Source organism: Dromaius novaehollandiae, chromosome Z (genome assembly GCF_036370855.1).
Source record: "Dromaius novaehollandiae isolate bDroNov1 chromosome Z, bDroNov1.hap1, whole genome shotgun sequence".
NCBI lineage: Eukaryota > Metazoa > Chordata > Aves > Casuariiformes > Dromaiidae > Dromaius > Dromaius novaehollandiae.
This window is the reverse complement of record NC_088132.1, coordinates 47,067,694-47,094,692: the sequence shown is the minus strand read 5'-3', so window position 1 is coordinate 47,094,692 and position 26,999 is coordinate 47,067,694. Positions and strand designations below refer to the sequence as shown.

Below are 26,999 nucleotides of genomic sequence, written 5' to 3'. Positions count from 1 at the left end.
AAAGCAGCTATTATAGGCATATTAAATTCCTGAAACTTCATGAAAATTTGTAACTTTCTGGGAAGAGGGAGAGTAAGCACCTCTTGCTGTTGCAGGGAAGCCAAGCAGCAGCCTGCATTCCCACAGCAGCAGGAGCTCACTAATTAGGGACTCGCTCATTAGCAAAGGCTTATCAGCCCTTGTATGGCTGCAGACCAACACTATAGATCAGCATCTTTGCTCACCTGGCAGGCTAGCTTCTCCTGCTTTCATAAGAGAGGGGTCTCTGTCCCACTGCCAAAGCAGATGGGCCAGTGGGGTTACTGGAGGGGCCAGCGGGCTGGGTGGGAGCACTGAGGAAGACACTTCGGGAAGGGGGAAAGGGAGCTGGGCTCTGGTGCAGCTGCCCTGGGAGGAGCTGAGGTTACTTCAGGACACAACCGTGTGTGATATGAGGCTTTACACGTTCTGCTTCTCATACAACAACCTGTTTCGTGCCCAGTGTTAGGCCATCAATAGCACTGAGTGCTGCTGGTGTTTCTGCGCCATGTTCCTCTACGCCATGCCCTGCGGAGGCAGAGCACAGAGCATTGCCGTGATGCACTGCCTAGGCTACTCTATTCATTTCCTAAGAGAAGCAGTTCATCCACGTGGAGTACCATGCTGCAATAGCTGTTCTTCTTCCAGGCTGGTGTATCTCCACATAACACTGCCTCAGGCTTCAAATAGTCTCTCTTTGCACACAGCTTTCAGAGACAGCTTGCACTTGCCAGTGATTCAGCAGTAAGAGAGAGCTTGGAGCAAGGACAGGGTGATGCTGTGCATTTTGGGGTTGAGGAGGACACCTGCAGACATCTGCTCTCACATAGTAACTGTTTCTTCGTTGCTGTCTTCATATTACGTTATTAACCTTGGCTTTGACTGTTGCTTTCTTTCAGTCAGAGGATTATATAGGAAAGCAATGTGGGACTGACTAACTGCTCCAAGAACACTGCTGCAATTACCGGATTTAAGGCTGATTTCTGTTCGTCCGTCGGTTAGAGGCTTTAGTCCGATGGTTAGAGATAAAGTTTGGCTTGGCTCCAGAACAGCTGCCAAGTCACGAAGGTGATCTGGAGAGATCTGATAGGAAAGGCAGGCAGATGAGCTGGATTTAATAGCAGCTGTGCATCTCTGAAAGCAATGGAAGTCCCTAAGAATAATATTCATGAGGTTATAAGGAAGCAAAGGAAGTCAGAGAAACACCACCTGGACAGCACGGCTAGCTCACAGAGAAGGTTTTTTTGGCTAAGGTGCGATTTGAAAAGAGGTGTGCACCAGTAAGCACAGCATGTGCACCTGCCTTCTCTGCTACCATTTGGGGAAACAGGCCATCCCAGTCCTTCTGTGTAAGTGAAACACTTGGTGAGATCGATTTCCTGTCCTCGAGATTTCAGGGACTGATTGCTTAATAACTTGAGTCAAAAGGCTAACTACAAAAAAAGCCATCTCCTTAAAGCATTTGTTAGAGGCATGCATTAATATTAAGCACGATGGTGATTATTTGGAAGGATTAACAGATACACAGAGCACGTTTCCAGACAGTCACTGCCCAGGCGTTGTGTCTTGGCTGACCCTCCGTGCCCGCTCTGACACTGGGACGAACCGCTTTCCCAGCTTTACATTGGCGGGGGGCTTAACTCCCGGACAGCAGCCCAGCGTCTCAATGGGCCTTTTTTGGCAGGGGGGTTTCCTGGAACGCCTTTGCGTGGCCTTTAGCAGGGGAGCAGGCGCACAGGCAAGAAGGCACCTTCACGTCAGCAGGCTCCTAATTGTTCCCTGCATGTTGCTTGCACAGTGACATAATAGTAACACGCAAAGCTGTTCAACCACAGTAAGTCAAAGGAAAAAAAAGCCGTTAATAATGATAACCTGCAAAATGGTCTAGTTCTGCGAAGAAATACAGGTCTTCTTTATGTTATTCTCAAGAACTGAAAGGATTGTTATACGAAAAGGGAAAACCTGAATTCATCGCAAAATACACAATCAAAAATTATCTTCGGCAAAATACAGTATTTTGATATCTGTGGGGTTTTTTTCCCCCTGAAGCAGATAATGAGTTGAGAGACTGAAAATTTTAAAAATCATGTTTGGAAATGTCTATATGGGTAGTTTAGGCATTTGGAGTCCAAACAAAGCACTTGGCCGTTCCTGAACAGAAATGTTTTGCTCTGTAACATTTACCTGGGCTTTATGGGAGTTGTATTTTGGGCAGGTGTCTGCATTTTCCACTCCGGGATAGAAATTCAGCCTGCACATTGCCTCTCAGATGAGTCATAAGATGCTGCCCCTCAGCTTTTCAACAGAGGATGCTCCTCAGAGCACCACAAGAGACCCTGGTCTGCAGAAAAGAAAGGGGTCAAAACTTCCCATTTGACTTTAGACAGGAGCATTAATAGCAACAGAATGAAGACTGTATTTTTTCCCCTGAGTCTCTGATGTACAGGTACCTACACCTTTGATGTACAGGTACCATGTGCCTATAGACCTATTTTTCCTCATTTTTTAAAAAGACTAAAATGCAATTTTATTTTAAATACACTCTGCACTAAACAAGAATCAAATCCTCTAGTTTTCACTCTATGGCAATTTAAAATGAGTGAAAAAGGTGAGAAGACCTGAAGTACATACACCAAATTGTAGAAAACACAGGATATATGGAATGATTGTGGAAAGACTGCCTTGTAATCAATAGGCACGTCTTCCTATCATTAAACTTACAGGCTGCTGTAACAACAAAGCCAACGGATATGATTCAGTGGGTATCATGTGAACAGCATTTCTTCAGCTATCACCTGGTGTAATTGTAAGCAAAAATCCAGCCAATAAGACCATATACCAGGTTTGATCATCATAGAAATAACTACTGTATTCCAAAAGAGACGAGTCCTGTTTGCTCTAAAACAATCAAAGAGCACCGGGACTCTCCCAGCAAGGTCTCTCTGAGAGAGGACCCTTCTTGTTGCATCTTTACTGTTTTATGTTTCTCATTGCACTTTCCTTTAAATACGTTTTAGTTTCCAGAAAGCACTTTTTTTTTTTTTTTTTTTCTCCTTTGGGAGCACAGCATGTCTGCTGTGTTATCTAGCTATCCAAGTACTTGGCCAGCATCTGAGTGGTACAAACGGACAATTAAACCAGAAGTGGAAATTATGCTTCCTTTGGCCAGATTCTTTTGAAGAGTAGTCTTTCGTATTGCTAATCAGGCTTCTTAAGGCTCAGAAGAAGCACTTAAATCATGTCAAATGTCTTTAAAGTTTTGCAATAAGAGAATGGTGGAAGCCTCTCCTTGATTTACATATGTATTTGTTTGGGAACATGAAAGACAGAGGATAAGACAGCAAAGCTGAGTATAAGAAGGAGGGGCTAGCAAGGCCACTGTTAAAGGCTGCAGAAGAAAGCACAGCTCAAGATTTCCAGTGTAAGTAGGTCTTCGCTACAGTGCAAGAATTTTTCATGAACACAGTTACTGATCATGAATTATATGCATATATTTTCACAGTAATAAGTAATTAAAAGGCAGCACTTTCCCAATAAAAACTGATAGCCATTTAAAATAACCTAATTAATATCAGAGAACTATAAGCAGGATTCAGTAAAATACAGTGTCTTGCTTCTGTGCCATGGAAAAGAACAGAGCTCAGCAAAATATTGACTTTCGTGGCATTCTCAAATTATACGCTAGTTCCAACAGTGTGTGAAGGCTCAGTCTGCAATTATAGAATAAAAATATCAAATTCATTATGGAATACCAATTTCCCCCCTAGTTTTTATAGACAGGGCAGAGTTGTGTATTTGTTTTTGCAGCATGGCTGGTATATAGATTTAGGAGTTTGCTATTGACTGCATAGGCTTTAAAGTATAGTATGGAATGCTGCATATGATTTCTACGGCCTATTTTTTCATTTTCTTTTAAATTCAGAAGTGTAGACAGAGGTTAATTCTAGCCCTCATTGGCTAAGTTTTGCTCTCCTATGAACTACTTTAAACATTTTCTAATAAATATTAGTACATAATGTAAAAATCTTACCACATGAAAACAAAATCAGTGCCAGACAAGTTATAAAGGAATATGAACAGAATATAGCAGAAAAAATGAAAAAACTTGTTTATTTTATAGTTGTACAAATAATAAAACAATACCCCAAAGCTGTACATGAAATAATATTAAACAGTGTCAGACATGACAATCCTGACAGAATACATATCAATACTTTAAATCACAGAAATGGTATTACATATGCTCAGTAGCAATAGTACTGTGCAGGAATGATGCTCTCTGTAAACTCTCTTTCTTTATTTTATCTACATTTAGAACAATTGTGCTTTTCCCTACACAAAGTAACAGTGCTCTTAAAAATAAATAATAATGTGCAATTTAAGAGTCAGATCCTGAAAGATGCCAATCTAGATGCCCACCTAAGTACTGGACATGTCACTCCCAGTAAAGTCACTGTGAGTAAGGCGTGCTCAGCACTGCCAGATCAAACACGAAAAAACGCACTGAACCCACATCGGCTTTTCTTCAAATTGCAGTCAGTTTTAAAAAAAAGGTGCTGACCTTAAGTATGTGATGATTTTATTCTTTAACAAAAGAATGGTAGAGTATTTATTAAATGAGGCCTGGTTTCTTATTACATATCAGATCATGTAAACCAGCCAAAGTTTGAAAGGTTCAGTAGATCTCAAGTCGGGAGAGTGGCTCAGAGCTGAGGGAGAAAGAATTGTCCCAAAGCTGAAAACGTAACCATCAGATAAATTTATCGATAATTTTCATGAAATACGAGAAAGAGTCTCTGCCACAGAAACATTAACATATATGTTAATAAACAATTCATAATAAATTTACCTGAATGCAATCCAATTCTTCAATGTAGAGCTACCAAGAGATTTGGAAAAATACACAGTCTGCTGTCCTGATGTAGCTCCCTGTTCTTATTTTTAGCATACTTCTAGGAACCATGGCTGGCAATTGATATGACCTTCTTGAAGATAAATTAGAGGAATTCTCAGGTGAAGGGTATTCCTCAGTTGATCCTCACCAAGGCAGATATCATTATAATATTTGGGATCCTTCTTTTTATTCTAGCTATTTTGTATTAGTCACTGATAGTGTTGGATGATAAGAGAGGATAATCATAATAAAGCACACCTGTGCTGTGCCATGGGTCAGGGAGCAGTCATCTGCTCTCAGCGGGGAGATCGGACCAGGTCCCAGCCAGAGGGGAGGCTGAGCGTGGCCAAGGGTTGGGAATGAGGAGCGGGGCTGGCAGTGCCAGCCATGTGCAATACGAAGGTGGAAAGCATGCAGTAACTGAGGGCAAGGGCCAGTTGTGAGAAGATCTGGGTGAGCTACTGTTGCCTTGGAAGGAGGTGCTGCTGTCATGGCCTGCGCAAAATCAAGTCTGAGAAAACTTGCCCTGAACTGCCCCGTTGGACCAGACTTAGTAATAGGGTGGGAATTTGGACTCCATGGCTTGTGCATTACAGCTAACCTCACCCACAGAGAATCAGATGTGACTCTCACCAACAGGGTCTTTGCTCCATCCTTCATTTGCTGACTTCTAAAGGCAACTTCCCTCATCTATCCCTCATCATTAATGTCTCCTTGTTTTCATTTATTCGACTACAAAAGTATTATTATTATTATTATTATTATTATTTTACTACCAGAGGAATTATAGTGTCTCCATCTACTTTTCTCTCAGAGAAATAATCATATTGGTGTATTAAAACCTTTCCTGAAGTGAAAAAAACACCTGTCAGTTCATATTGTAGTCAACGTGAATTCCCTTTTTGTTGATGGCCTGACAGCGGAGCAAAGAAGAGAGCACATTCCCAGAGGAACAGATAAAGCTAAACAGGCACTTCTCTGAGCTTCTGTGGGACTGACATCTGTGAACCCTTTATCTCAATAGAAAGTCAATCAGTGTATACAAAATGTGTCAAAAAGAAAAAAAAAGCAGCAAAACCCAGCAGAAAGAAGAGGAATACACACATCTTTCACCAAGCAAATTTGTCTTAAACTTCAAGCTTACAGTGTACATATAACACTGTGTGGTTGACCAACAACAAATTAAATACATTCCAGTCTGTATTGCTATTAAGTTCCTAGTGATGCCTTGGTTTCAATGCTGATCTGATTAGGACCATATCTCACACTTTGGCATACAGCCAAAGTAAACTGTCCTGGGTTGGAGACACTGGTGAACAGGAGACTGCTACTGTTTCCTAGCTATGGCAGGACGACTTTCTATTTCACACCAGCCTCTAGCAAAACCGGCTGCAAGTTGGGGATTTAGGCTACTAAATTTGCATAATCACAGACCTCTAGTCATGCATATGTGAACTTAACAGGAAACATGGGTAAAAAGTGGCATTTTTTTAACTGCTAATTGTTCTTGGGTTTTGTGCTACACATGAAGTTCTCCAAGCTAGCTCAAGGTCTGATATGTACAGTGGATATAATATTTGGAGATAAGGACCTATCCTAGAGCTGAAAACATAACAGCAAAATACACATATGTTGTATCCGCATGCCTCCTCCTTAGCCTAGCCTGTCGTGAAAACGATGGAAGCAAGTGGCCTGCTTTACCTGCTCCTGTAGAGCTAAAACCAACCGTACGCACACAGGTTTTGTAACTCTGTGTACGTCGTACTGACAGTCTGCCTCCCCTCGCTCCTCCAATTTCTTGTTCTCTTTTCTGAAAGGAGGGAGCAAAAGAATGGTTGGTTTTGTGGATAAACAGAAGGAATGCTGTTCAGAAAAATCAACGTGAGATAATACAGCTCTGCGTTACTTCAGTCAATTACACACCCCTACATCAAGCTGATACAAAAGAGGTATATTAGAGAGATGTATTATTCAATACCATGAGAAATTTAAGTTTTGAAAGAACTGTTTCCTCTACAGTACCTTTATTTTCCATTTAATTGGCTAAGTCTTTTTTCTTTTAGTTTGTTCCAATATGTCAGCTGAGTTCCTCTAGACTTCTTGTTTTCCTTTCAGTTAGGAATAAAAATCATATATATTTGAATGTATGAGATAATCTCTTTGCTCCTGCAGATTTTTCTGAAGAATAAAACTCTACAGGCAAAGTCAGTAAAGAGGCTTTGTTTGAGATGCTTCAAGCAAACAATTTAAACAATATAAATTACTGTAAATAAAAGATCCAGAAAATGTTTCCTTCAGCAGCAAAGAAATATCATATGAATTTTCTTCAAGAAAAGGAAAAATCGTGTATACAAAATAAGAGTAATCTTTGGTACCAAAAATAAGGGCACCTTTTTCTAAGTGAGTCTTCAGATCTGAATAAAACCGAAAAACCTCTCTTTAAAAAGGCTCAAAATGACCAATCTCTGAGCGGTTCCATGTAGTGGGTACTGACAGCTGTAGCTAGAAAAACATCTGGGAGGTTGAGAGTTGTGCGACAGCAGGTTACAACACAATAACAATTGATAAAATATTTGATGTTTCCCTCCACCCTCCCTCCCTTACGAATTTTTTTCTCCTAAGACAATTCCTTAAGATACATACTTTTAATTATTCATAACATCCTCAAAATCCTTGAAGGGTTTCAGTACCCAGAAGCAACAAAACCCAGCCAACAACAATAAGAAAAACAGCAACAAAAGCTGAGGTTATAATACAAGATCAGAAACAGTCCCCTGACTGAAGGCATTTGCTTGATCTGCTTGATCTTACGGACTTTGCTTTCTCTGCGCAATCCCATCGTGAGCTTCTCTGCCAAAGCCTGGCGTATTTCCTCGAGAAACTGCCCCATCCACCGGGGATTTCTTCGATAAGCTCTCTGGCCACAGTGGCAAGTCAGCAATAGGCAGTCCATTTGTTTCTTCTTTAATTCATGACAAATATATCACTGGATCCTGTAAACACTACTGAGTATACATTCAAGCTTTGTTCTTAGTGAAAGTGGCACTTACTTGAACCCTTGCAGTCAAGATAGCTTTGTTTTATAGCACTTTACAGGTATAGTAGCTGGTTATGTACTTCTGATAAAATTCCTTTTCCAATGGCTTAGCGGGTATTGAAATATATCCTCGCTGGGACCCCATTGCCATTCCACAACATCTTTATGATGAAGTGCATATTCTGGACTTCTTATTGTACTTTACATGTGCTTTATTGCTGTACACATTTCCCCGTTGTTAGTTTAAGTGCTCCTCTGTTATGCAGTACATATAAAGTTTTAAACTCTAGTGGCATCCTATGAGGGCTGGCATTAGAAAAGTACCGATACTTTAGATCGTCATAATAATGATATTTGACTGGTTTTCCATGTAAATCTTTTGGGAATGGCCAAAATCCATACAGGTGAATTTCATCACAAAATCTGGTGGCAAGCGTATACATGAGGAGACCGGTGCTGGGCCGTTTGATGTGGACCTTGTTTGTCAGCCAATAGCTGCAAAGAAACCAAGAAAAGTACGTCAAGAAACTTGATGTGAATAAACCCTGTGAAGTAAACTTGTTTTAGCTATTCATTTACTTATGCAGACATTTTATATATTAAAAAAAAAAAAAGTTTCCTTTTACTTCTGTTGCTATGTCCCTAAATGGTGACACTGGTATTGGCACACATTTATTCCACCTAGAAGAAATACAGAAGTGAGACCTATTTAACACAAGGCTGAAGAAAAGTTAGCCGAATGAGCATCTGAGTTCAGGCTCTCACCCTACCAAGAACTTGCAAGTGCAGGAAAAGGGCAGTTCCTCTTCTCAGTGCAGCAGTCAGGGAACATAGACTCTTGCAAAAAACCTTGACCTCTCACAGTATCCGATTCACTTCATCGAATCAGCCCTACGCTGATATTTGATTGACATAGTGATTATTTCAGAGATCACTCATCTAAATAGAAAGTGAATGGAAATAAGGATGTAATACATGAGAATAGAACTTTCGGAAGTAAAAAACCCTGAAGCCTTATTTATTTTGCTTGTAAATATGTGCTTAAAACTTCCTATTTGCTAGTGGCAGTCTCTGCAAAAGCAAAACTATATCTAGTAACTAGAGTAGTTTGGTTTTGTAGTGACTGCTACACAAATCCCACCGAAACTATGGGACCACTGTTTTCCTGAGCCAGTGACAACATGGCTAATCACGGGTTTAGAAGCCTCAGGGAGTTTCCAAAGACGCAAGTCGTGGTTAGGTGCATATGACACATGGGAAGTGCACAGGATGCTGGCCCGTAACTCACATTAGCACCTTCGAAATTTGCCACCAACACTCTTTCATGTCCCCAATCCTTAGAAATAAGACTAAATTAAAATAGTGTCAGCACTGGTGAAGCACTTTTCCCAAGTCCAATTCAATAGTTTCTTAATACTCTATAGAAATAAAGAATGGTATTTAGAAACTTCAACCTGGATCATCCCGCTGATCCAGTTAAAAGAGCAGTCACATACACAGTTGCAGTGGTCCAACGGGGGGAAGAAGAAGCTGCAGGTATGGGAGACAAACAAATCCTTATGTAGCATTACCACCTAAACCTAAACCATTGTATTGTCTCACTAAATGCTTAATTAGTTGTACACTCCACTACCACTGCTTAGAGAGGGGATCGAGTGAAATTAGCCTCACTAGGCCAGGGTCTTTGTGTTAAATAGGATTACCATAGGGTTGGAGCTGTGAGTATACAACTGTGTTATTTTAAAGACATTTAGGGATACAGCAAGATGATTCCTGGGAACATCTATTCATCAGTATGAGAAAGGATGGTAAAAATAAATCTCTAATCAAACTAGCATTAAAGTGTCTTAAAAGCATCAGATGCTGTACAACACTAAAAATAACTATCTTGTTGAAATCAGCCTTTTCAGTTTCAGGCCTTGCCAAAACCACACTGTCTAAAGGCTGATGTCTTTGAACCATAGAAACATATACGTCTGAAAGAGAAAATTTTTCCATTGTACTCAGTTTCTTTTTTGAAAGCTGAGGGATCGTGCAGGCGGGAAGCAGTTCTAGGCCGCGAGATTGCTTCTCCAAAGCCAACAGACGGAATGACTCAGAATTTTGTTTGGCCATAAAAAGCAGGATGTTAAAAGCACATTAAAAAAGCAAATGCAACAGTGAAGGATTAAGTGTGCAAAGGACAAATGTATTGCACACCATTTTCTTCAGTGTTTACATAAACCTAAGTTTTCAGATGGGAGAAACTCCTGAGATACAATGCTAAGCAGTTTGCTTTCAGCTCAGAAAACTGACCTGGCATTTTGAGACAAGGCAAGCCAAAGGAGAAACTTTATTTTTAGGTCTTTTTTTTTCCATTTTTGCTTGTAGAAAAGTTATTGAAAAACTCAGTCTGACCACTTTTGGTATTTCATATGACAGATAAAGCAGAACAGACTGAACCTGAAACCCAGTAATGTAATTTTAGCAGAAACAGATATTTGCCTCTACAAAAGTAAATTGGTTCCCACTGTAACTACACACCGTCAGCCACCTACATGACTGTCTCTAGCCAAACAGTAATCAGACCTGACACATCTGTTACGGTAGTGACCTCGCACAACCAGTATCATCCACGGCAAATTCAATCTTACAGGAATAGGCTGATCACTGTTGAGAACTAAATTAACAGCAAACAGGCAGATCAAAACATTTGAAAAGGAAATTAAAACAACTTTTTACTGAGCATTTGTGTGCAGGAATAAGTATTAAAGATGTCATGAAAAAACACTAACACATTAGAGCTTATCATGGTTTTATATTTTAAAAGCAAATCTTCTACTGCTTGTCATACTCAGAAATTATAGAGAAGAGAAATGCGACTGCTGGGTTTCTCTTACAAATGAAAAAGATATCCAAACACTATACCCAAAGTATGGTATTGGCTGTATTTACTATTGAGATTTGGCAACTTGAGATCAATTATGCTAGAGGAGAAAAGAAGCCAAGTAATGCAATGAATGAAATGGTTAGAGGCATTTAAGGCTTCAGGCTGAAGCTTAAAGCCTCCTGCAGGACATCTCATTGGTGCAAATCCCTGGCTCCCAACCTCTGCTTGAACTGATAAAACGACCGTGTGGTGTAGTAAGCCTCTGTGATTTTGGTCCTGAAATATATGTATAATCGATTTAACTCAAGTAGCTACTCTAATATGAAACTAGTTTAGGCAGATTTTTAGCAATTCCCTGATGTTGTACATGCTTTGACCAATGAACATTTCTGCATCTTTTTTCAGTCTGCTCTTTTTCAGGTTGTGGAGTTTTGTTATAATGCTAGTTTTAAGCCTGGAGATACCCTGCTTTCCTACCTGTCTGAAATGCATTAATTTTCTGTAAAATTAAGATGACAAAGTAAGAGAAGCAACTTACCACAGACCCATAAATCTGAGATCTTTTGTTTCTCACAGCTATTCGCTAGATTTTCACCCATGACCTGTCGATTCCCAATTTTTAGACTGGATATATAAATAAAGCTAAATCTACAAAGGGATAGGTGCATCTCGCCATTTTTGGACAACGGAGCCCAGTGTTTAAGCATCACTAGTGCCGTTAAGCCCATATGTGGCAGGGTGTAATCACATCACGCACCGATGCGGGACTGAGACAGCCCCTGTCCCACCCTGCTGCCCCAGCCCCTTGGTCTCATGCTACAACAACTGTTTTGTGGGGCCATGCTGTAAAGCAGATTATTGAACTTTTTATTTTATTAACTATCCAAGTTAAAAATAAACCTTCCACAATAAGTGAAATACATGACACCACTAAAAAAAGCCATCAAAAACCCAAGCAAGAACAGAGAGTTTGCTGAACTATTTAAAATGAAAGAAAGGTCAGCTTATCACCTAATGGATTTAGGCTGGTTCATGTCCTCAATTATTATAAAATTACATGGAGTTATTGCCAGGATTGCAACCAGGTAACTAAAAATAGCGCTATGCATTGTAAAATTAGAGGTAGAGAAAGGACACTGCTGGCAGTAGAGGAGGGCTAAGGCTCTCTCTGTCCCTGGTGAGGAGGCAGGCTTGTGCGGCGCCAGCTCCTCTACCCACGGCCCTCTGCTCCCACTCCTCTCTTCGGTCTCTTGCCAGTCCTGTCTGATGGCACCTCACCTCCTCATCCCAGTCCAAGCCTCTTTGCCTCTGCAAAGCTTTTATCTGGCATCAGACGTGTTACACGTCTGATGCAAGTCACGGGCACACCCCTCTAGACTGCCTCTTCCATCCAAATGTGGATCTCTTCTCTACAATCCTCTATTTGGCATGTGCATTTCAAAGAGATTTCACATGATTTTAAAACTCCAAGAATGCTCTCCTTCATGTTTCACTATACGCTGCAGGTAAAAATAATGTACTCTGAAAGACATCTTTCAGTGTTTCCATTAAGGCTGGAGACAGGTGTTGTCAATAGCAGATTTGTGCCAGCATTATCTTAATACTTGCAAATACCTTAGGTATAAAGAAAATGTTTGTGCCTTCCTTTTTAGTGCTATTATCTTACTGACACCTAGATTTTTTACATGTAGCTCTGCGCCATAAATAAGAGATTCGTATGTTTTGCTACCCAGCTCACCTCACTCCACTCGGTCAGTGCCTTTCCCGTATTAGAGGGTCCATCGCGGGACACAGTCGGCCCGCTACAGTCTCTCCCGGGCAGAGGGGAGGGGGTGATGCTCCCCTCGGCGGGCCGACCACGCTTCTGCCCATGAGACCCCCCGGGGCTCACCGCTGCCTCGTGCCCCCATGGCATGCGGGTCCCCCCGCCGCCTCCAGCGCTCCTCCTGCCCTGACGCAGCATGCCGCCTCTCTCCCTGCTGGATCTCCTACGGCCCGCGCCGGACCACCCGGATACAACGGTGCGGGAGACGGTGCTGAAAGCCTGGCTTTCAGGTACATGGCATCTGCTGTGTGCCTCTCATCCACACATCACGGGGGGGCGGGGGGGTGCAAAATGCTCGGCTGTTTTGTCAGCGCAACTTAGTCAAAATGCACAATTTTTCTCTTCATAACACAAGTTCCTTTGAAATTTGGAGCGAGTAAAAGATAAGATCGTGTTCTGTTCTTATTCACGCTGACAACAAACAATAAATTCTAATTGCTATTGTTAGAAATGGAAAGATTTTGACATTTTCTTGTGGAAGCTTGCTTTCATACTTCAATAAGCAAGCCAAAAAACACTTAGGAAAATACTACAGTTTCCTGCTATCTAGGAGAAAAACTGGTTTGAAAACTATAATCAGTAGCAGTTATCAGTAGTTCTCAGTGAATAGAAAGTTGCATATTGAGAGGCTCAGCAAAGCTGTGCCCTGGGTCTGGTTGTAGGCAATGGCAATGCAATGGTCAAACAGCGTGTAATGCAGTAATAAAACAGTTTCAGTACTGAAATGAATGCATATACCATGGGGTGGGGTGCGGGGATAAGACTCAAAACATAAAAGAAGCTTGACAGAATAGACCAAAAAATAGGATACAATTCAATAAACAGGAAATGTAAGTTACTGCAGGGCTTACACAGAGATAATTACCTGCACAGGCTGGCAAAAACTGGTAAGGTGCCACTTCTGCGGAGTGGCACGTGGAGTTGGAAATGGTCCTAAGCTGCATATGAGTCAACAGGGTAAACAGCTGATACATTTATTGTAACATGTCTGTAATTTGAGAGATTTGCATGCCAATTCCTGCCACCCCAGCAGCTGTAAGAGGGCTTTCCACTCCAAGTAAAGAAGCAAAAATTGGAAATAACTTCTCTCTGACAGGGAATTCCAGTCCCACACCTGCTGCACCCCTATCGGAATCAGTGGAATTACATTAGAAATTAAGAGTTTCTACTGGTGTCGAAGTCTCTCAGTCTATCTGGTCTCAGGACTTTCTAAATCTACATTTGAGTATGTTTCTTCTTTTTTTTGAATATTTTACCACTGTCTTCCACTCCTCACAAACATTCATGTTCCTTAACCTCAGCTGAGCTCTAACTATTTAACTCAACCCTGCATGTAAGAAATTTGAAATAAAATAAAGCTAAATGAAAAATAGCGTGTGAGCCGAATATAACAGAAAACATTCCTTCTTTGATGAGGCAATAAACCTTCTGGCAAAATGATTACCCCCAATTGCATATACAACACTTCAATAGCTGTACCCAATTCTCTGCTACCGGGCCCTGGCACAGCTACAGCAGATGCAGTACGAGCTACAAAGTAGGAGCACTGTACGTAGGTGTTAAGGCTTGTGTAAGCTGTAAATTAGTGTAATTTGTAATGATCTGGAAAAATGAATGGAACCATGAAGGAAAGGAGTCAGAGCAGCAAGGAAGAACACTGTAAGGAAAGCAATTAAATTGAAGATATAAAAAAGTCTGGCCTAATGAATGTGAGATATATCAATTTTACACACCTGTTAATCAGTATTAGTAGATGACACTGCTTTGATACTTAGTGTTTACAGCACCTCAACATTTCAGGCTGCCAGATCAAAATATTACCTATGGTTTAATCTGCAGTCGAAAACCAGCAAACTTCCACCTATAATTAGCAAGATACTTTTATATTTATAAAATGGAATGTATTATTATCAGCATGACTTCAGAGGAAATGTTAATTAAATAGCTTGTTGCTATAGGATAATGACCTCTTGCAGCTATCAACAAAAATTAAATTCAAATAAACACAGAAATACAGACATTTGTTTTAAAAAAAGATGACATGATCTTCTGACAATATGGGGAATGATTGGTGTCAATCATCATTCCATTAAATGGATACAAGGGAATTTGAATGACAATTGTTTACTCTGCTACGGTGGAACACATTACTTGTGACTAAATTAAAACATGATACGGGCTTTCCCAAGGCTGTACTCAAAATGATATGTGTTGTCTGAGATACAGAAGAAGCTGCCATGATGGGCTACATTCAAAAATCAGGTAATTTAGCATATATAACACCTTTATTTACCATATCTGCATATCAGCTTCCCTAGAATTACTCAGTACAAATGAGATCTGAATCTGGTCGAGCTTATTTCAATAGACTTTTAACTACTTCACCTAGGCAGGACTGAATCTGAGAAAGCACATACATGTTTATAACTCTGGATCGCTCTGAAAGATCACATACCAAACTGTACTCAGAGCGGCAGGCTGGTCTCCCTGTGAACCCACTCATACAAACTTGCCTGTCACTGAAATTCTGCTCCTTCTGCAGCCACCAAATGGAGAGAGTATTTTTTAAATGAGCTTTCTGAGATCTCATATGATAAACAAAAAGGTAAAATATTAGCATAAACAAGTAGTAAAATATGTGGAAAAGATTGTGAGAAAAAAGACAAAAGACCTCATAGTTACTCAAGAAACCTCCATTGGTAGGAGAAGCTAGAAACTGTATATTGTCCCCATCACCTTCTTACAAAGTACTGCTGAGCTGGACGAGATACAGAGGAAGGCAACATCATCTTCTGACAGTCTTATCAGAAGAATAAAGTAACTCCTGTAGCAGGAGAGAGAAAACAGAATAGCCTGAAAAAGCGACTACTAAGTGGGGATACGACAGGAAGCTCTAAAATTATGTAGTATACAGAGAAGGTGAACAGGGATTTAATTACTACTGCAACACAAGAACTACGGACTCAGTGGAATTATTCAGTAGCAGGTCCAAAATAAACAGATGGAAGTACCTTCTCACACGCCACACCACCGAAGCCTGGAACTCGTTGCGTTGCTGAGGTTTTGGACGACAACGGTTGAAACGGTTACAAAGAGACAAATGGGTGGAGTTCACAAACACAGCGGTCCGGATGAAGCTCCTTCTCAGGGGCCAGCTAAACTGCTGACCACTGGCATGCGTACCGCAGGGTGACCACGACACCTCCTTCGTCTCTGACTTCTGTGCTAAGCATCCATGCTGGTGCCTGTCAGCACTATGACCATCATACGCTAGATAGAGGGGTCTAATGTAAAAGGCCACTTTCATGATCTTGGAGCCAGTGTCTGCTTTAGAGAGTATGTACAAAAATGGCACAGGACATTGAAGAAGGAATCACAGAAGTCTTGGCATAGAAACACTGTACACCTTGCTATAAAACTATGCTGTGGCTGTCAATTTTATCATACGTTTACTCCTGAGTCAGAAATGTTGGACCACACAAGGTCTGACTTACACCTCTCTGGGATCAAAGGCTGAACTTCCACTGTCTTCAGTAAGGCAGGATCCCTATTCAATTTATTTATCTAGCTCTCTATAAGGTGTCAGCTAAAACAACCTCTTCAAACTCAGAAAGGATAAAGCATCCTCTGGTGCCCTGTTCCATCTTCCTACACTTTCATGTCTTTAGTGCGATTAATCATGTGAACATTAGCAACAACCCTTCATCTGACCCTCTTATGTGAATGCAGTAGCTAAAAATTTCTATTTCTCCATCCCCTACTGAGATATGCATTAGGCAGGGGGCTGTACAGGAAATCTAGAGTATGAAAAAATTAAATTGTGAACAGTTCGTTGAGAGAGTGACAGCCAGCCAAGAAATACTGCTAAGTATTTACATAATATCTGCTTTGCAGTTTTCAATATACAATATTTTGAAACAGCATACACAACAACTATTTCATCAAAAGGAATAATGCACTTTATGAAGAGTAGAAACACTTACTTACTAAAATTGTCACTCTCCTTTTAGCAAGCTTAATTCACTGCATGGATGTAAGCTTTTTTCTCCTATTATCCCTTCATTTTGCTCTGCTAAGTAAATTCACATTCTCATTTATAAAGCCAAATTTGAAGACCACTCAAGAGATGGGACTCTATGTGGCAACGTTTCTGATCCTCAGAACAATAAAAGAAGAACCAGTGACATCAAGGGCAAACACAATCATGGTACAGGATACATCCGCACCCTGCGCTACTACACCTAAGCACGAGCGTGGTCCAGCTTCCCTGCTATAGGCGACTATTCTGCTCTGCACTGTTGCTCTAGCATAATCTTCTCTTAAAGCAGATTTAATCAATGTATGGAAGATCACCTCAATGTAAGCAGGCTCCAAGATAGAGCATAACATTACCCTTCTGCTGCCAGTGAATTAAGAAAGGTTGCCACAGTTAAGATCGGTTAAGCCATAAGAACTCTTTGCTCAGACAAACAAAAGATTTTGGTGTCACAGCTGGAATCCTCCACAGCCATAAGCCAAACACATCAACTTTTTCTGTTAAACCATCATATAATCAGTCCATCCTGCAGAGCCCTTGACTCTCCTTTCCTAGACAAGCACTTCCAGAATTGCCCACAGATTTTGTTGATTTTAAGGCAGAAGCACTCCAGCAGGACGGAGAGACAACGGCCCTTTCCCAGAAAAGCCCTCTGATACGTGGCAGAGCATGACTGTGGAAAATGTGGGCACGAACTTTCTCAGAAGGGGGAGGAGGTAAGTTTAGGCTCTCCTATCCTTTGCAAGGGCCCTGTACCCTGTGCTGTGGTACAGAAGGAGACCAAGGGCAACCATCTGCCTTCTAGTTCAGGAAGACCGTAAAGACAGCAGCAGTGGCTGGAGCAGCTGTTTTTAACAGGCCCAGGGCCTTCTCAGAGGACATCCACTAGACCAAGCTCTCTGACAAGTCAGAGAGAAGGACACATCACCCACATCCCCCCCAAAAAGTCTGCGGAGAGCTACACGGCACCCTGCTCGCCGCTGTCATGAGTAAGGCATTCTGGAGTGGCACTAAAAGTTAAAATTTATGGCAAAAATTCTAGATTTTAGAAATATCCATGGTGTTCCCCTAAACACTTCCACCTCTGCACCAAACTGCTCGTATGAGGGATCTTTCAGCTGCAGACAGATCACTGCTCTTACTCAGCTAGGAAACTTGTAAATGCTCTTTTGTTTTCACACTATTATGGGGTACAGATCTGTGAAACTGGTTAATGCAAATGGTCTTTCAGGCCTCAGGAATAACAAGTGGAAACAAAATTGTATGCTATTTACAAATCAAAGTATTTTCTGTTTGTTTAAAGCTTAAAGTATTTTTGTCTAAAGTATTTTTGTCTGTTATCTTGTTCCTACAGAAGATTTTAGATGCCTAAATATTCACAGAGTTACAAATCCATTCAAAACCTATTAGAGCAGCTAGACCAAGGACTCTTAGTCAAGAAGGAAAAGCTTTCTAAAAAATACTCTGAAATTTCCAAGAAATGTTGAGGTTGCTGTTAGAAACACCCTCCTTTCTGAAGAAGCTGAGTCTCGCTCAGGTAGTAAATCCCTGCAGAAGGGACTTAAGCAACAGGAGTTGCAAATCTCAAAGAACAAAAAAGAAAATAAAATGAACCCACATTTAAGCAACAAACAATGCATATTTATTGCTATTCAATGCAACACAATCCAAGTTCTGCAATTAACCCACAGAAACAGCTGGAATAGCTGTGTATATTTTAAAAAGTAGTTGTAATTCTCTTGGAAAAGACTATACATGAGAAAGGAAACTATGATTTAATAGCTAGTTCACTTTAGATTTCGATGATAAGACTAGCTAGCATCAATGTAAATAATAGTGTATTAATTTCTCCTAGCAGGCCCCTACAGAACCAGACTGTGAAATAACATCTTACATTAAATTTCAATCAGTAGGCTAAGAGAAAACAACAGGACTGTAGCAATACTAGTCCCCACCTGTGTATCTTTTGTTTTGCCCTGTATATCTTTTCTTTTGCAATAGCAAGTTATGCATAGCACTAACAAGAAACATCTCCAAGTGCTTCTGTGAAAAGAGAACGATGTGACTTGCAAAATGATAAACATGTCAAAGTAAAAACGTGATGTCTTTTTTTCAAAAGACAGTTAATGTGTGACTGGAAGTGTATTGCTTTCATTCCATAAGCAATATCCTAATGATCAAACTGGCAACGTAACTTTTTTGGTTACTCATACAAATATTAGTTAACATTATCTAGACAATATCCAAGCACAGGTACTCTGAGAGCAAAAAATAAGCACGTTTACTACATTTCTAAATCTTTTTTACATCAGTAGCTCTTTTGAAAACCTAAATACACTAGGAAATCCTGATAAAAAAAACATGGTTTGAAATTCAGGTACACACTGATTTCCCTTGAAGGAGAGTATCAGTGAAGGGCCTCCTCTGTAACCCTTCCTACAACAAGTAAATCTTATGTGGATAGTGCTGTAGACTTGCACACAGCTACTAAACTATATTCAAAGATAACCGTGTTTAAAGATGAGGGATATGGGATTGCAAAGGAGATTACACATGAGGAAACACACTGAATTTCAGCGGTATTTACATACTAACAGCCTGCCAGACATTTTGAACTCAGACTTCAGTCTGAAAAAGCCCTGGCAATTACCTTGCTAGAAATTGAGGGAGATTTTTTGACAAGATAGTTTAAACTCTTACGGGAGTGTTCCTTGATATGCAGAGAATGTCTCTGAAGCCAGGCCCTAACAGAGGCCTACATACTTTAGCTTCAAACATTAAAAAAATTAACTGAATTTAAATCCTTGGAAAAGTAAAAACTATAGAATACTATCCTCTAACAAATGCATTAGTAATATCTTTCAGTCAACAGCTTCAGCCAAATACTGTTGTCTCAAGATACCTCATAGCAGAAATCAATCCTTAAAATAACTATGGACTCTTAGAGCTAGGCTTGCTTTCTTTCCTTTTCTTACTTTTTTTTCCCCCTGGAGTGGAGGGGGGAGTATTCTGCCTTAACCACGGATTACATTTACTTCTACAACATAATTGATATTACAACGAAAGGAAACAATTTTTTAGAACTGCAAGTGTCTCACAGCGCTCCACAACAGGACCACCACTCAAATACAGAATGGGAAAGGCAAAAGAGTATTTAAAATGATGCCAAAGTTATCCACGTTTCTGCTCCACGCGCAGTCAGTGACTGGAGCTACGTTAGCCAGTAGTGGGGGAGCCGCTCTGCAGGGTGAGATGGATGGTGCCGAGTAGGGGATGGCCACACCTCACACGTCCCAGGTGTTTTCCGGCAGGCACTGCGAGGCAAGTGCCCCTCTGCAGTCGGAGCGTACTTGGTGTGCTACGGGACTGCCCCAGCTTATGTTCACTGGAAAATCATGTGCTCTAAGACCTTTCCGTGACACAAAGTACTGAAAATGAGAATGATCAGGGCATTTACTGAGAAAGTGCACTCCGCATCCAAACTAAACCCACGAATATATAGACACCCAGTGGCAGTTAACTATTGACCTAAATGGTAGCAGGAACAGTCCCCAGGATTTCTGCTGAAGACCACAATTAACATGTGTGTGCTATTCTTTGAGGAGTCTCACCAGAACTGGTCTGCTGTGTTTGAGATGCCAAGGTGAATTTTCTATTTTTAAATTCTATTTAATGAAATTTCTATTTTAAATGATGTCCTTTGATTCTACTCAGAGACTACAAAACTGCCAAGAATGGTGATCATGAGCAAACGGGACAACCCTTGCTCGGTAACACAGGCGAGTTTTGGAGCTTGTCAGGAAAGACTGACTGTAAATGTGATGTTAGCACAATAGCAAAGCCTGACTTCCCACTGTCATGCTTTGGTTGCCATTATAAAGATCAAAGTAAGTAAATAAAAGAAAAAAAGAAGAAACAGGAGTGGGAGCTTGTGTGTGCTTGTACACGACACAGTGAATGAAACGTGAGCTTCGAAGAGGAACATCCTTTAGGAACTAGCTGATTCTTCTTCAGGACAGTGAAGAACCCAAATCAAAGTAATGGTATAATGACATTTAAAATATATTGTGATAAAGATGATCCCAAGTGGAGAAGTAGGTTGGAAGTACAGAAGATCACTGGAGAGGCTTCAAGATTAACCCCGTTTGTAACACAGTGCTGTTACTAACAGACTGAGCTTTAGCTGCTCTCACTAATTACTGTCAGGAGGACCATCATGCCCACACGCTCTCTATATGACCTATTGTTTGAGGCCAGACCACCAGAGCTCCTCTTGCAGGTGTCATTACCTCTGCACCAGCCCATCAGCAGTCACTGATCCCTACCATTCCAAGCACTTGGACTTTGCTCAGACTGGTGTCTCCCTCCTGCTCTCCAAACATCTGTGAAACGTTGATCTATTGCTTGGGTACTTAGAAATAGTCTTGGTGACACCACATGACAGGAGGGCAAGGGAGAATAGAGGCTGTTTACTTACACAACTAGTGAAAATAGCAAAGAACACACATGAATAAGCTTTTTAAAAAATCATTTAAGCTGCTGGAAATTCATTTATGCCAACAAGTACTGAGCCTTTGCAAGTAAATGCCTTTTGTCTTTTGTTGCATGGCCACCTAAACACTAATCTTTGCTTCAGTGCCATGGAGGTCATCAGCTGGCACTCGCTCTAGCACACTGCATGCCTTCACTTAAAACTGCCATCCCCTCAACTCATCCACAAAATTCTTAAGAGCCAAACATGTTTTCGTGTCAAAAGAAGTCGCTTTCAATTCATTTAGAGAGCACAGAAGAGAAACAGTGCACTGGCCTTTCCAGAATAGACCTAGAGTACATTTTACAAAATAAGAAAGCTAATGCAGATTCTTCTGGAGAAAGGGTTTTCTTTTTTGGCAATTTAGCTCCTTCCACAAGTCTAGTGGAAGCAGGTATTTTTCACAGCGGGTGCTCCATTTCTACCTTACTTCTGTGCCATATTTAGATAACAACATATTCCTGGAATACAGATAATGGGGCAAAATACATAATTCTATGAACATACATAAATGCTTCCTTCAGGTTAATTGATTCTGACCTGCTCAAAAAACCCTACATTTCTTCCATTTCTTGGGCCTAAAATAGAATCCGCCAGTGATAAATAATAAAATTACAGCAATTTCTTCTTGTTTTACTCCCCCCTCACACATTATAAATGAGGGAGTTATCTTTACACTCAGATGATCAAAGTCGATGTGTCAGTTTGAAAGTTCAAACCAATCTATTTTTGATTAATATAGACTGAATCTGCATCTAGTAAATTAACTTTTTATTAACACTGGTTAAAAGTTGCTGGCGTTAGTGGGGTCTTTCTTCCTTACACTTCCAATACTTAAAAACGACTCTGAACCCACAAACTCTTGTTTATATATTTCACACTTGCCTCATGGGACTGCTTAAACATACAGAAATATTAAGGGCTAAAATAAAACCATTAAAAATGACAGACAACACTTGAACAGAATGAAGCAGACTTACTCAATAAATACCTTGAGGGTAAAAATGATGATCAAAAAGCATGCATGTGAATTTACAAAGATTCAATACGGAAGATCTGAGATCTCTTTAGATGGCTCAAAAAACAGTCAATTCTTAGCTAATACTAAATAAAATCCACAATGTCTGTAGCAAAGTACAGTAGCAATGATGAGAAAACAGCACAAAAATAAAGCATTCGATTAACTAGGAAAAATGTAGAACCAACAGGTTGGATACTGAACCCTACTATTTGTCATCATTTTACAGTCCTCCTCCTTCCATTGTCTTATTCCTTCTACATGAATTCATGGAAGAGAAACAATTTTCCTGGAAGAGAATTTTTTTGTTAAGTGCAGCTACAAAATGGCCCCATTCATTACTTTTCTGTGACTTGTAAATGCACTGATTTAGCAAGTTTTTACTTTCTTCTCCTTCCCCCTGTCCTCAACTTTCTCCCTGCACCAATTGCTAACCCTAGCAAGCTTATCGCAAAGGGTGCAGCTTCGCCTGTATGGAAGATCATGGGAGTTTTCTCATGTGTTTCAGTAAGGCTGGGGTTTCATCCAGAGACTCTAACAGCAATCTTTTCTCCTGACACACTTTCATTAATGAAGTAAGAAATTTGAGCGCAGGTGTGCCCTCTGTTACACAAGTATCTCCCAATTTCCTGCAACGCAACCGGAAAGAAAAGCTTCATGGACAATCAGTCCATGTATAAGCTAGAAGGGAATTCACCTCAGCCGTTCATGGGCTCCGCAGGTCTCAGTGAAAAGCCATGCTTTCTCTTCCTCGCTCCTTTTAACATCCAGGGCAGAGCGGGCAAAACGCCCAGCAAAGCTTTGCTGAGTGCGGCAGTTGGTTTCCTGGCTGGAAGGGCACTTGCAGCATGCAGGCTTAAAGACCTACAGAAATCGCTACTGATAATAGCAATAGCCTTCTGTCACTCATGATTGGAGACAGTAACACAGAGAATCTGAGCTAATACTAATGCTCATGACCGGTGAACATGCTAAGCGTAACGGGGGAAAGGAGCCCTGCTGCTCTGCCCACGCGGTTCTGCTAATGCACTTCGACGCGAGCAGGTCCCTGTGACTGCAGGCCAGCACGCTGCTCCAGAGCGGGGACAGCAAACAGTGCCGAGCCGTGCCCTTCTCCTATGTGGTGCGGCACACGCGGGGGACTACATCGAAACCCCTAAACCCATTTTAACTGGTGAACCAAACCACAGTTTAAAATAGATCTTTAGACATTAAAGATTGGAGCACCACTACGTCCCCGTTCTGCTAAATCACCCATTCAACACAGGCAAATGATGCTTAGAAAAGTAAGTATGCTGACCGTGCAAGCAAAAAACCTAAGTCTCTTTGTTACAAGACAACCCTGAGAAGCTCAGAAAGAATGTTTGAAGTAGGTAGATTTGGATAACTTCTATCTTAGATAGAATTTATTTAGCATGAGTAGCCGCACACTTGCTTAGCATAAGTAGCTAAATTTGCTGAAGCCTTAGGCCGTGCTCCTAGTTCGTTAAGAAAAGGCCTCAGAGCTGGTGCAGGCTGGAAAGATAAGGGAGTTACAAGCAGTCTGCATTCCTGTGCCCCACTCTCCAGAAGGGAGGATGCCAAGGCTGAGAAATAAGGCCTGTTTGGGCGCCAAGACCTTGGGAAGTAAAAAGCTTCCTCTCACTGTTAAAACAGTGATGATTAAGGGGTCTGGATTATGTCTTCTTCCTCAGGGCCTTGGAAGATAACACCTACTGACCCAGCTGGGGCAGTGTTAATTAATTGATCAGAACCTTGAGAAGCAGGGGTGGGACCCAGGGAAATGTGAAGAAATCATTAACCAATCAGTGTAGAAGAGGAAGGAAGTCACAAATATGGCAATAAGAGGAAGGAAGTCACAAATATGGCAAATTTGATTGTATAAATGCTACCTGAAAAGTTGGGGGGGTGTGCTCGATTTGTGGGAGACCACTGAGCACCCAGGCTTGCGCAACTCTGAAATAAATAAATAAATGTCTCTCCTGAGTGTGTAATTATTGGCTCATTGCACACCGGGCAACGAATCCGCTTTTCGGACAACATCTTTGTCAGGAAAAGCAGTGTTAGGTTTACATTTGGGAAATACACTGGGCCCAATGCTAACAAATTGTTATAAAAGTCAGTGGTTATTTGTTAGTGCATTTTAAATAAGTGGGACTAGAAATATAAGTATGTTTTAGAGAGAATCCCTTGCTTTTTTCTCTCATATATATTCTAAATATTACTTATTTCCTTTTCTAAAAAGATTATTAGAATTAGCATGGATTAAATGGAAGGGATGAAGCAAAAGGATGAAAGGCAAGAAGAGAAAGAGATTACAAAAAATGTATTTTTTTGTACTTTGCCTAATAATTGATCTAAACTGGTAAAATGATCCAAAATTTACAAATAAACCCCCCAAGTTAACCAAACACAAAACTAAGATATTCGAGCCCATAGACTGTAGCACACTTCAACTGCAATAGATGCAGAACTCAGCAGATACAGACAAACCTATAGACGTATTTTCTCTGGAAGTCAGTTTAATGATTTGGATAATTCCCGACATTATGCGAGACAACTCTGTCCACAGAAAGAAAACTCTTTTCTCAAGAAACATGTGTAGAGGTGTGGGGGGCGGGGGGGAGGCAAAACAGTGAAAATATGAAAGAGTGACAGACCAAAGAAAATGCGCTGTTTTCTGTAAAACCCGTACTGGGGTCCTGCCAGGGTACTGCCCGCTGCGGGGTGGCAAGTACAGCCCCAGGCAAGCGCCTCGCCAGTCCCTTGGGCTACAACTGAGAAATCAGATCTCCTGAATTTCACCTGCCCCACCGAGACAGAGCAGGCAGAGACCGGGCAGAGCATTAAATAAGCAGCCTGCTTTTTCCCACCCACATTTTCCCCCTGAAAGGGCGTTTATTTTAGTCAGTCTACCTCAGAAAGGCCATTCAAGCAGCCTGCACAACGGCTGCCGTCAGCAAGGGCACTGCAGCCAAGAAATGAATTTGACCCATATCCTGCACCATAATGATAGTTCCTCTAATAAAGCCAGGCTGATCTATTTGAGGATTGACTTGAACTCATAAAACAAGAATTTTCCTGTTGCATGACTATTATGCGATGCTGATTTTGCAGATGATGTTTTAGCTGCCAGAGAGGTTAAGTAGCAAAACGTTCCATCCTAACTTTGAATTTTAGTCTCATTTGAACTAATGCAGGTTCACGTTAATCATGAACTTAGGTGCTTGGCTGAACTGTGCCCTGGGGCCCTGGCTTCTTCTGGGGAGTGGTATTTGTGAGGGCATGAAAAAACCTTCATCAACCTTGGGCGAAGCTATTTCCCACATCAAACATGGGCAAATGGAGTGGGAAAGGAATCTGGTTTGGAACAATACAGGAGCGGGGCTGAATGGGTGGGACTCTAACCACACAAGCCATTGCTTCTCTGGAAAAGCCACGTCAAAGGAAGAGCAGAGAAACAGCTTTTGTTTGAACAAAGGCGGCAATTCAGCTATAAAGCTAGTAAGAGAAACAGAAGGATGTAGTCTTACTGCAAACAGCAGACTGACTGGTGGACAGAGCTAAGTGCTTTGTAACCCAGTATACCAATCAAAATCTATAAAATATGCATTAAAAAAAAAAGCATGGGATTTTTGATATTTTCTGAAAGCATTACTGCAAATTACAATTGACTAGTATTTTTTCCTCCGAAAACTGCATCAGCACGTTACTGGAGTGGTGTAATTAAAGTTAACAGCTTGTACTAATCTACATTTCAGCATTAGCTCTAGTCTTTCCTACTGGTATGAATAATTGTTCTTACACTAATGCCAAGTAAATGTATTCCTGCAACAGACACCCCCCATACAAATTTTCGAAACACTGTCAATGCTATAATGTCCATAAAAAAGGAAATAAATATATGAGAAATTAGAATGAAATGCACTGTGTTCAGTATGTTAAGGAAGGAAGAACACAACAGAAGCAACTACCAGAGTTATTAAATTCAGTCCATGTCATCTCAGAAAACCATGAAATAAATGATCTGATCCCCAGAATGCCTACTTCCCAGGTCCCCTATTCCCAAGAGACTGTTTCCTAACACCTTATATCAAATGTTAAATTTGCCCTAAAAAGACAAAAAGACACAACTATGGGACATGCTGCTCTCTGCTGTGGAATATGAATGTCTGGTGTCCCTGCAATAGGAGGCAATTTACCTAGAGCACCCCAGGATGAGGGCTATGCCCTGCATCACAGAGCAATCTATTAACTGCACTTGAACCGATACTGAAAACTGCAGACCGTGAACTTGAACATATCTTCAAGATGCTCATTGGGCTGATAAACAGTTTAAAATGGTTTTCAGCTTGTGCCAATCTCCCCATGAAGGCTGAAGTCAATAATGTCTAAATCGCAGCTCCTGGTAGATGCACTAAAACAACATGTTCAGTGATATGTTATTTGTTAGACTAATGTCAGTTTTATAGAGGAAAATCTGACCTATTTTGATTTAATCAATACAATTTCTAGTCTCCCTTTTAGAGATTATTACATGAAATATCCATTACAGGCACTTAGATTTGATCAATGCAATGAATCAGAGCAGATTAATCAGCTATAAAAGGTATTGATTTTACAGTAATAAATCCCACAGCTGTCACTGCATTAACCTGAAGAGCCAGGCTGCGTACAAATAAAAATAAACTACTTCAGTAAATTAAGGAGGTAGAAATTGCTCCCTAGGATCAAGATTCCATAAAACCTTTAAACGGTTAAAAAAAACGGG

At 40.8% G+C, this 26,999-nt stretch overlaps 1 protein-coding gene across 2 annotated transcripts in view; it reads right to left on the bottom strand.

The window, feature by feature from the left end:
- Positions 1 to 4,102: 4,102 nt before the first annotated feature.
- Positions 4,103 to 26,999, bottom strand: part of LOC135324637 (CMP-N-acetylneuraminate-poly-alpha-2,8-sialyltransferase) — a 62,280-nt gene continuing 39,383 nt past the window's right edge. For both annotated transcript variants that reach the window (XM_064501286.1, XM_064501287.1), the window contains one exon: positions 4,103 to 8,444. In XM_064501286.1, the coding sequence (XP_064357356.1) occupies positions 8,162 to 8,444 (283 nt within the window). In that variant the 3' untranslated portion in view covers positions 4,103 to 8,161. The remainder of the gene's footprint in view (positions 8,445 to 26,999) is intronic.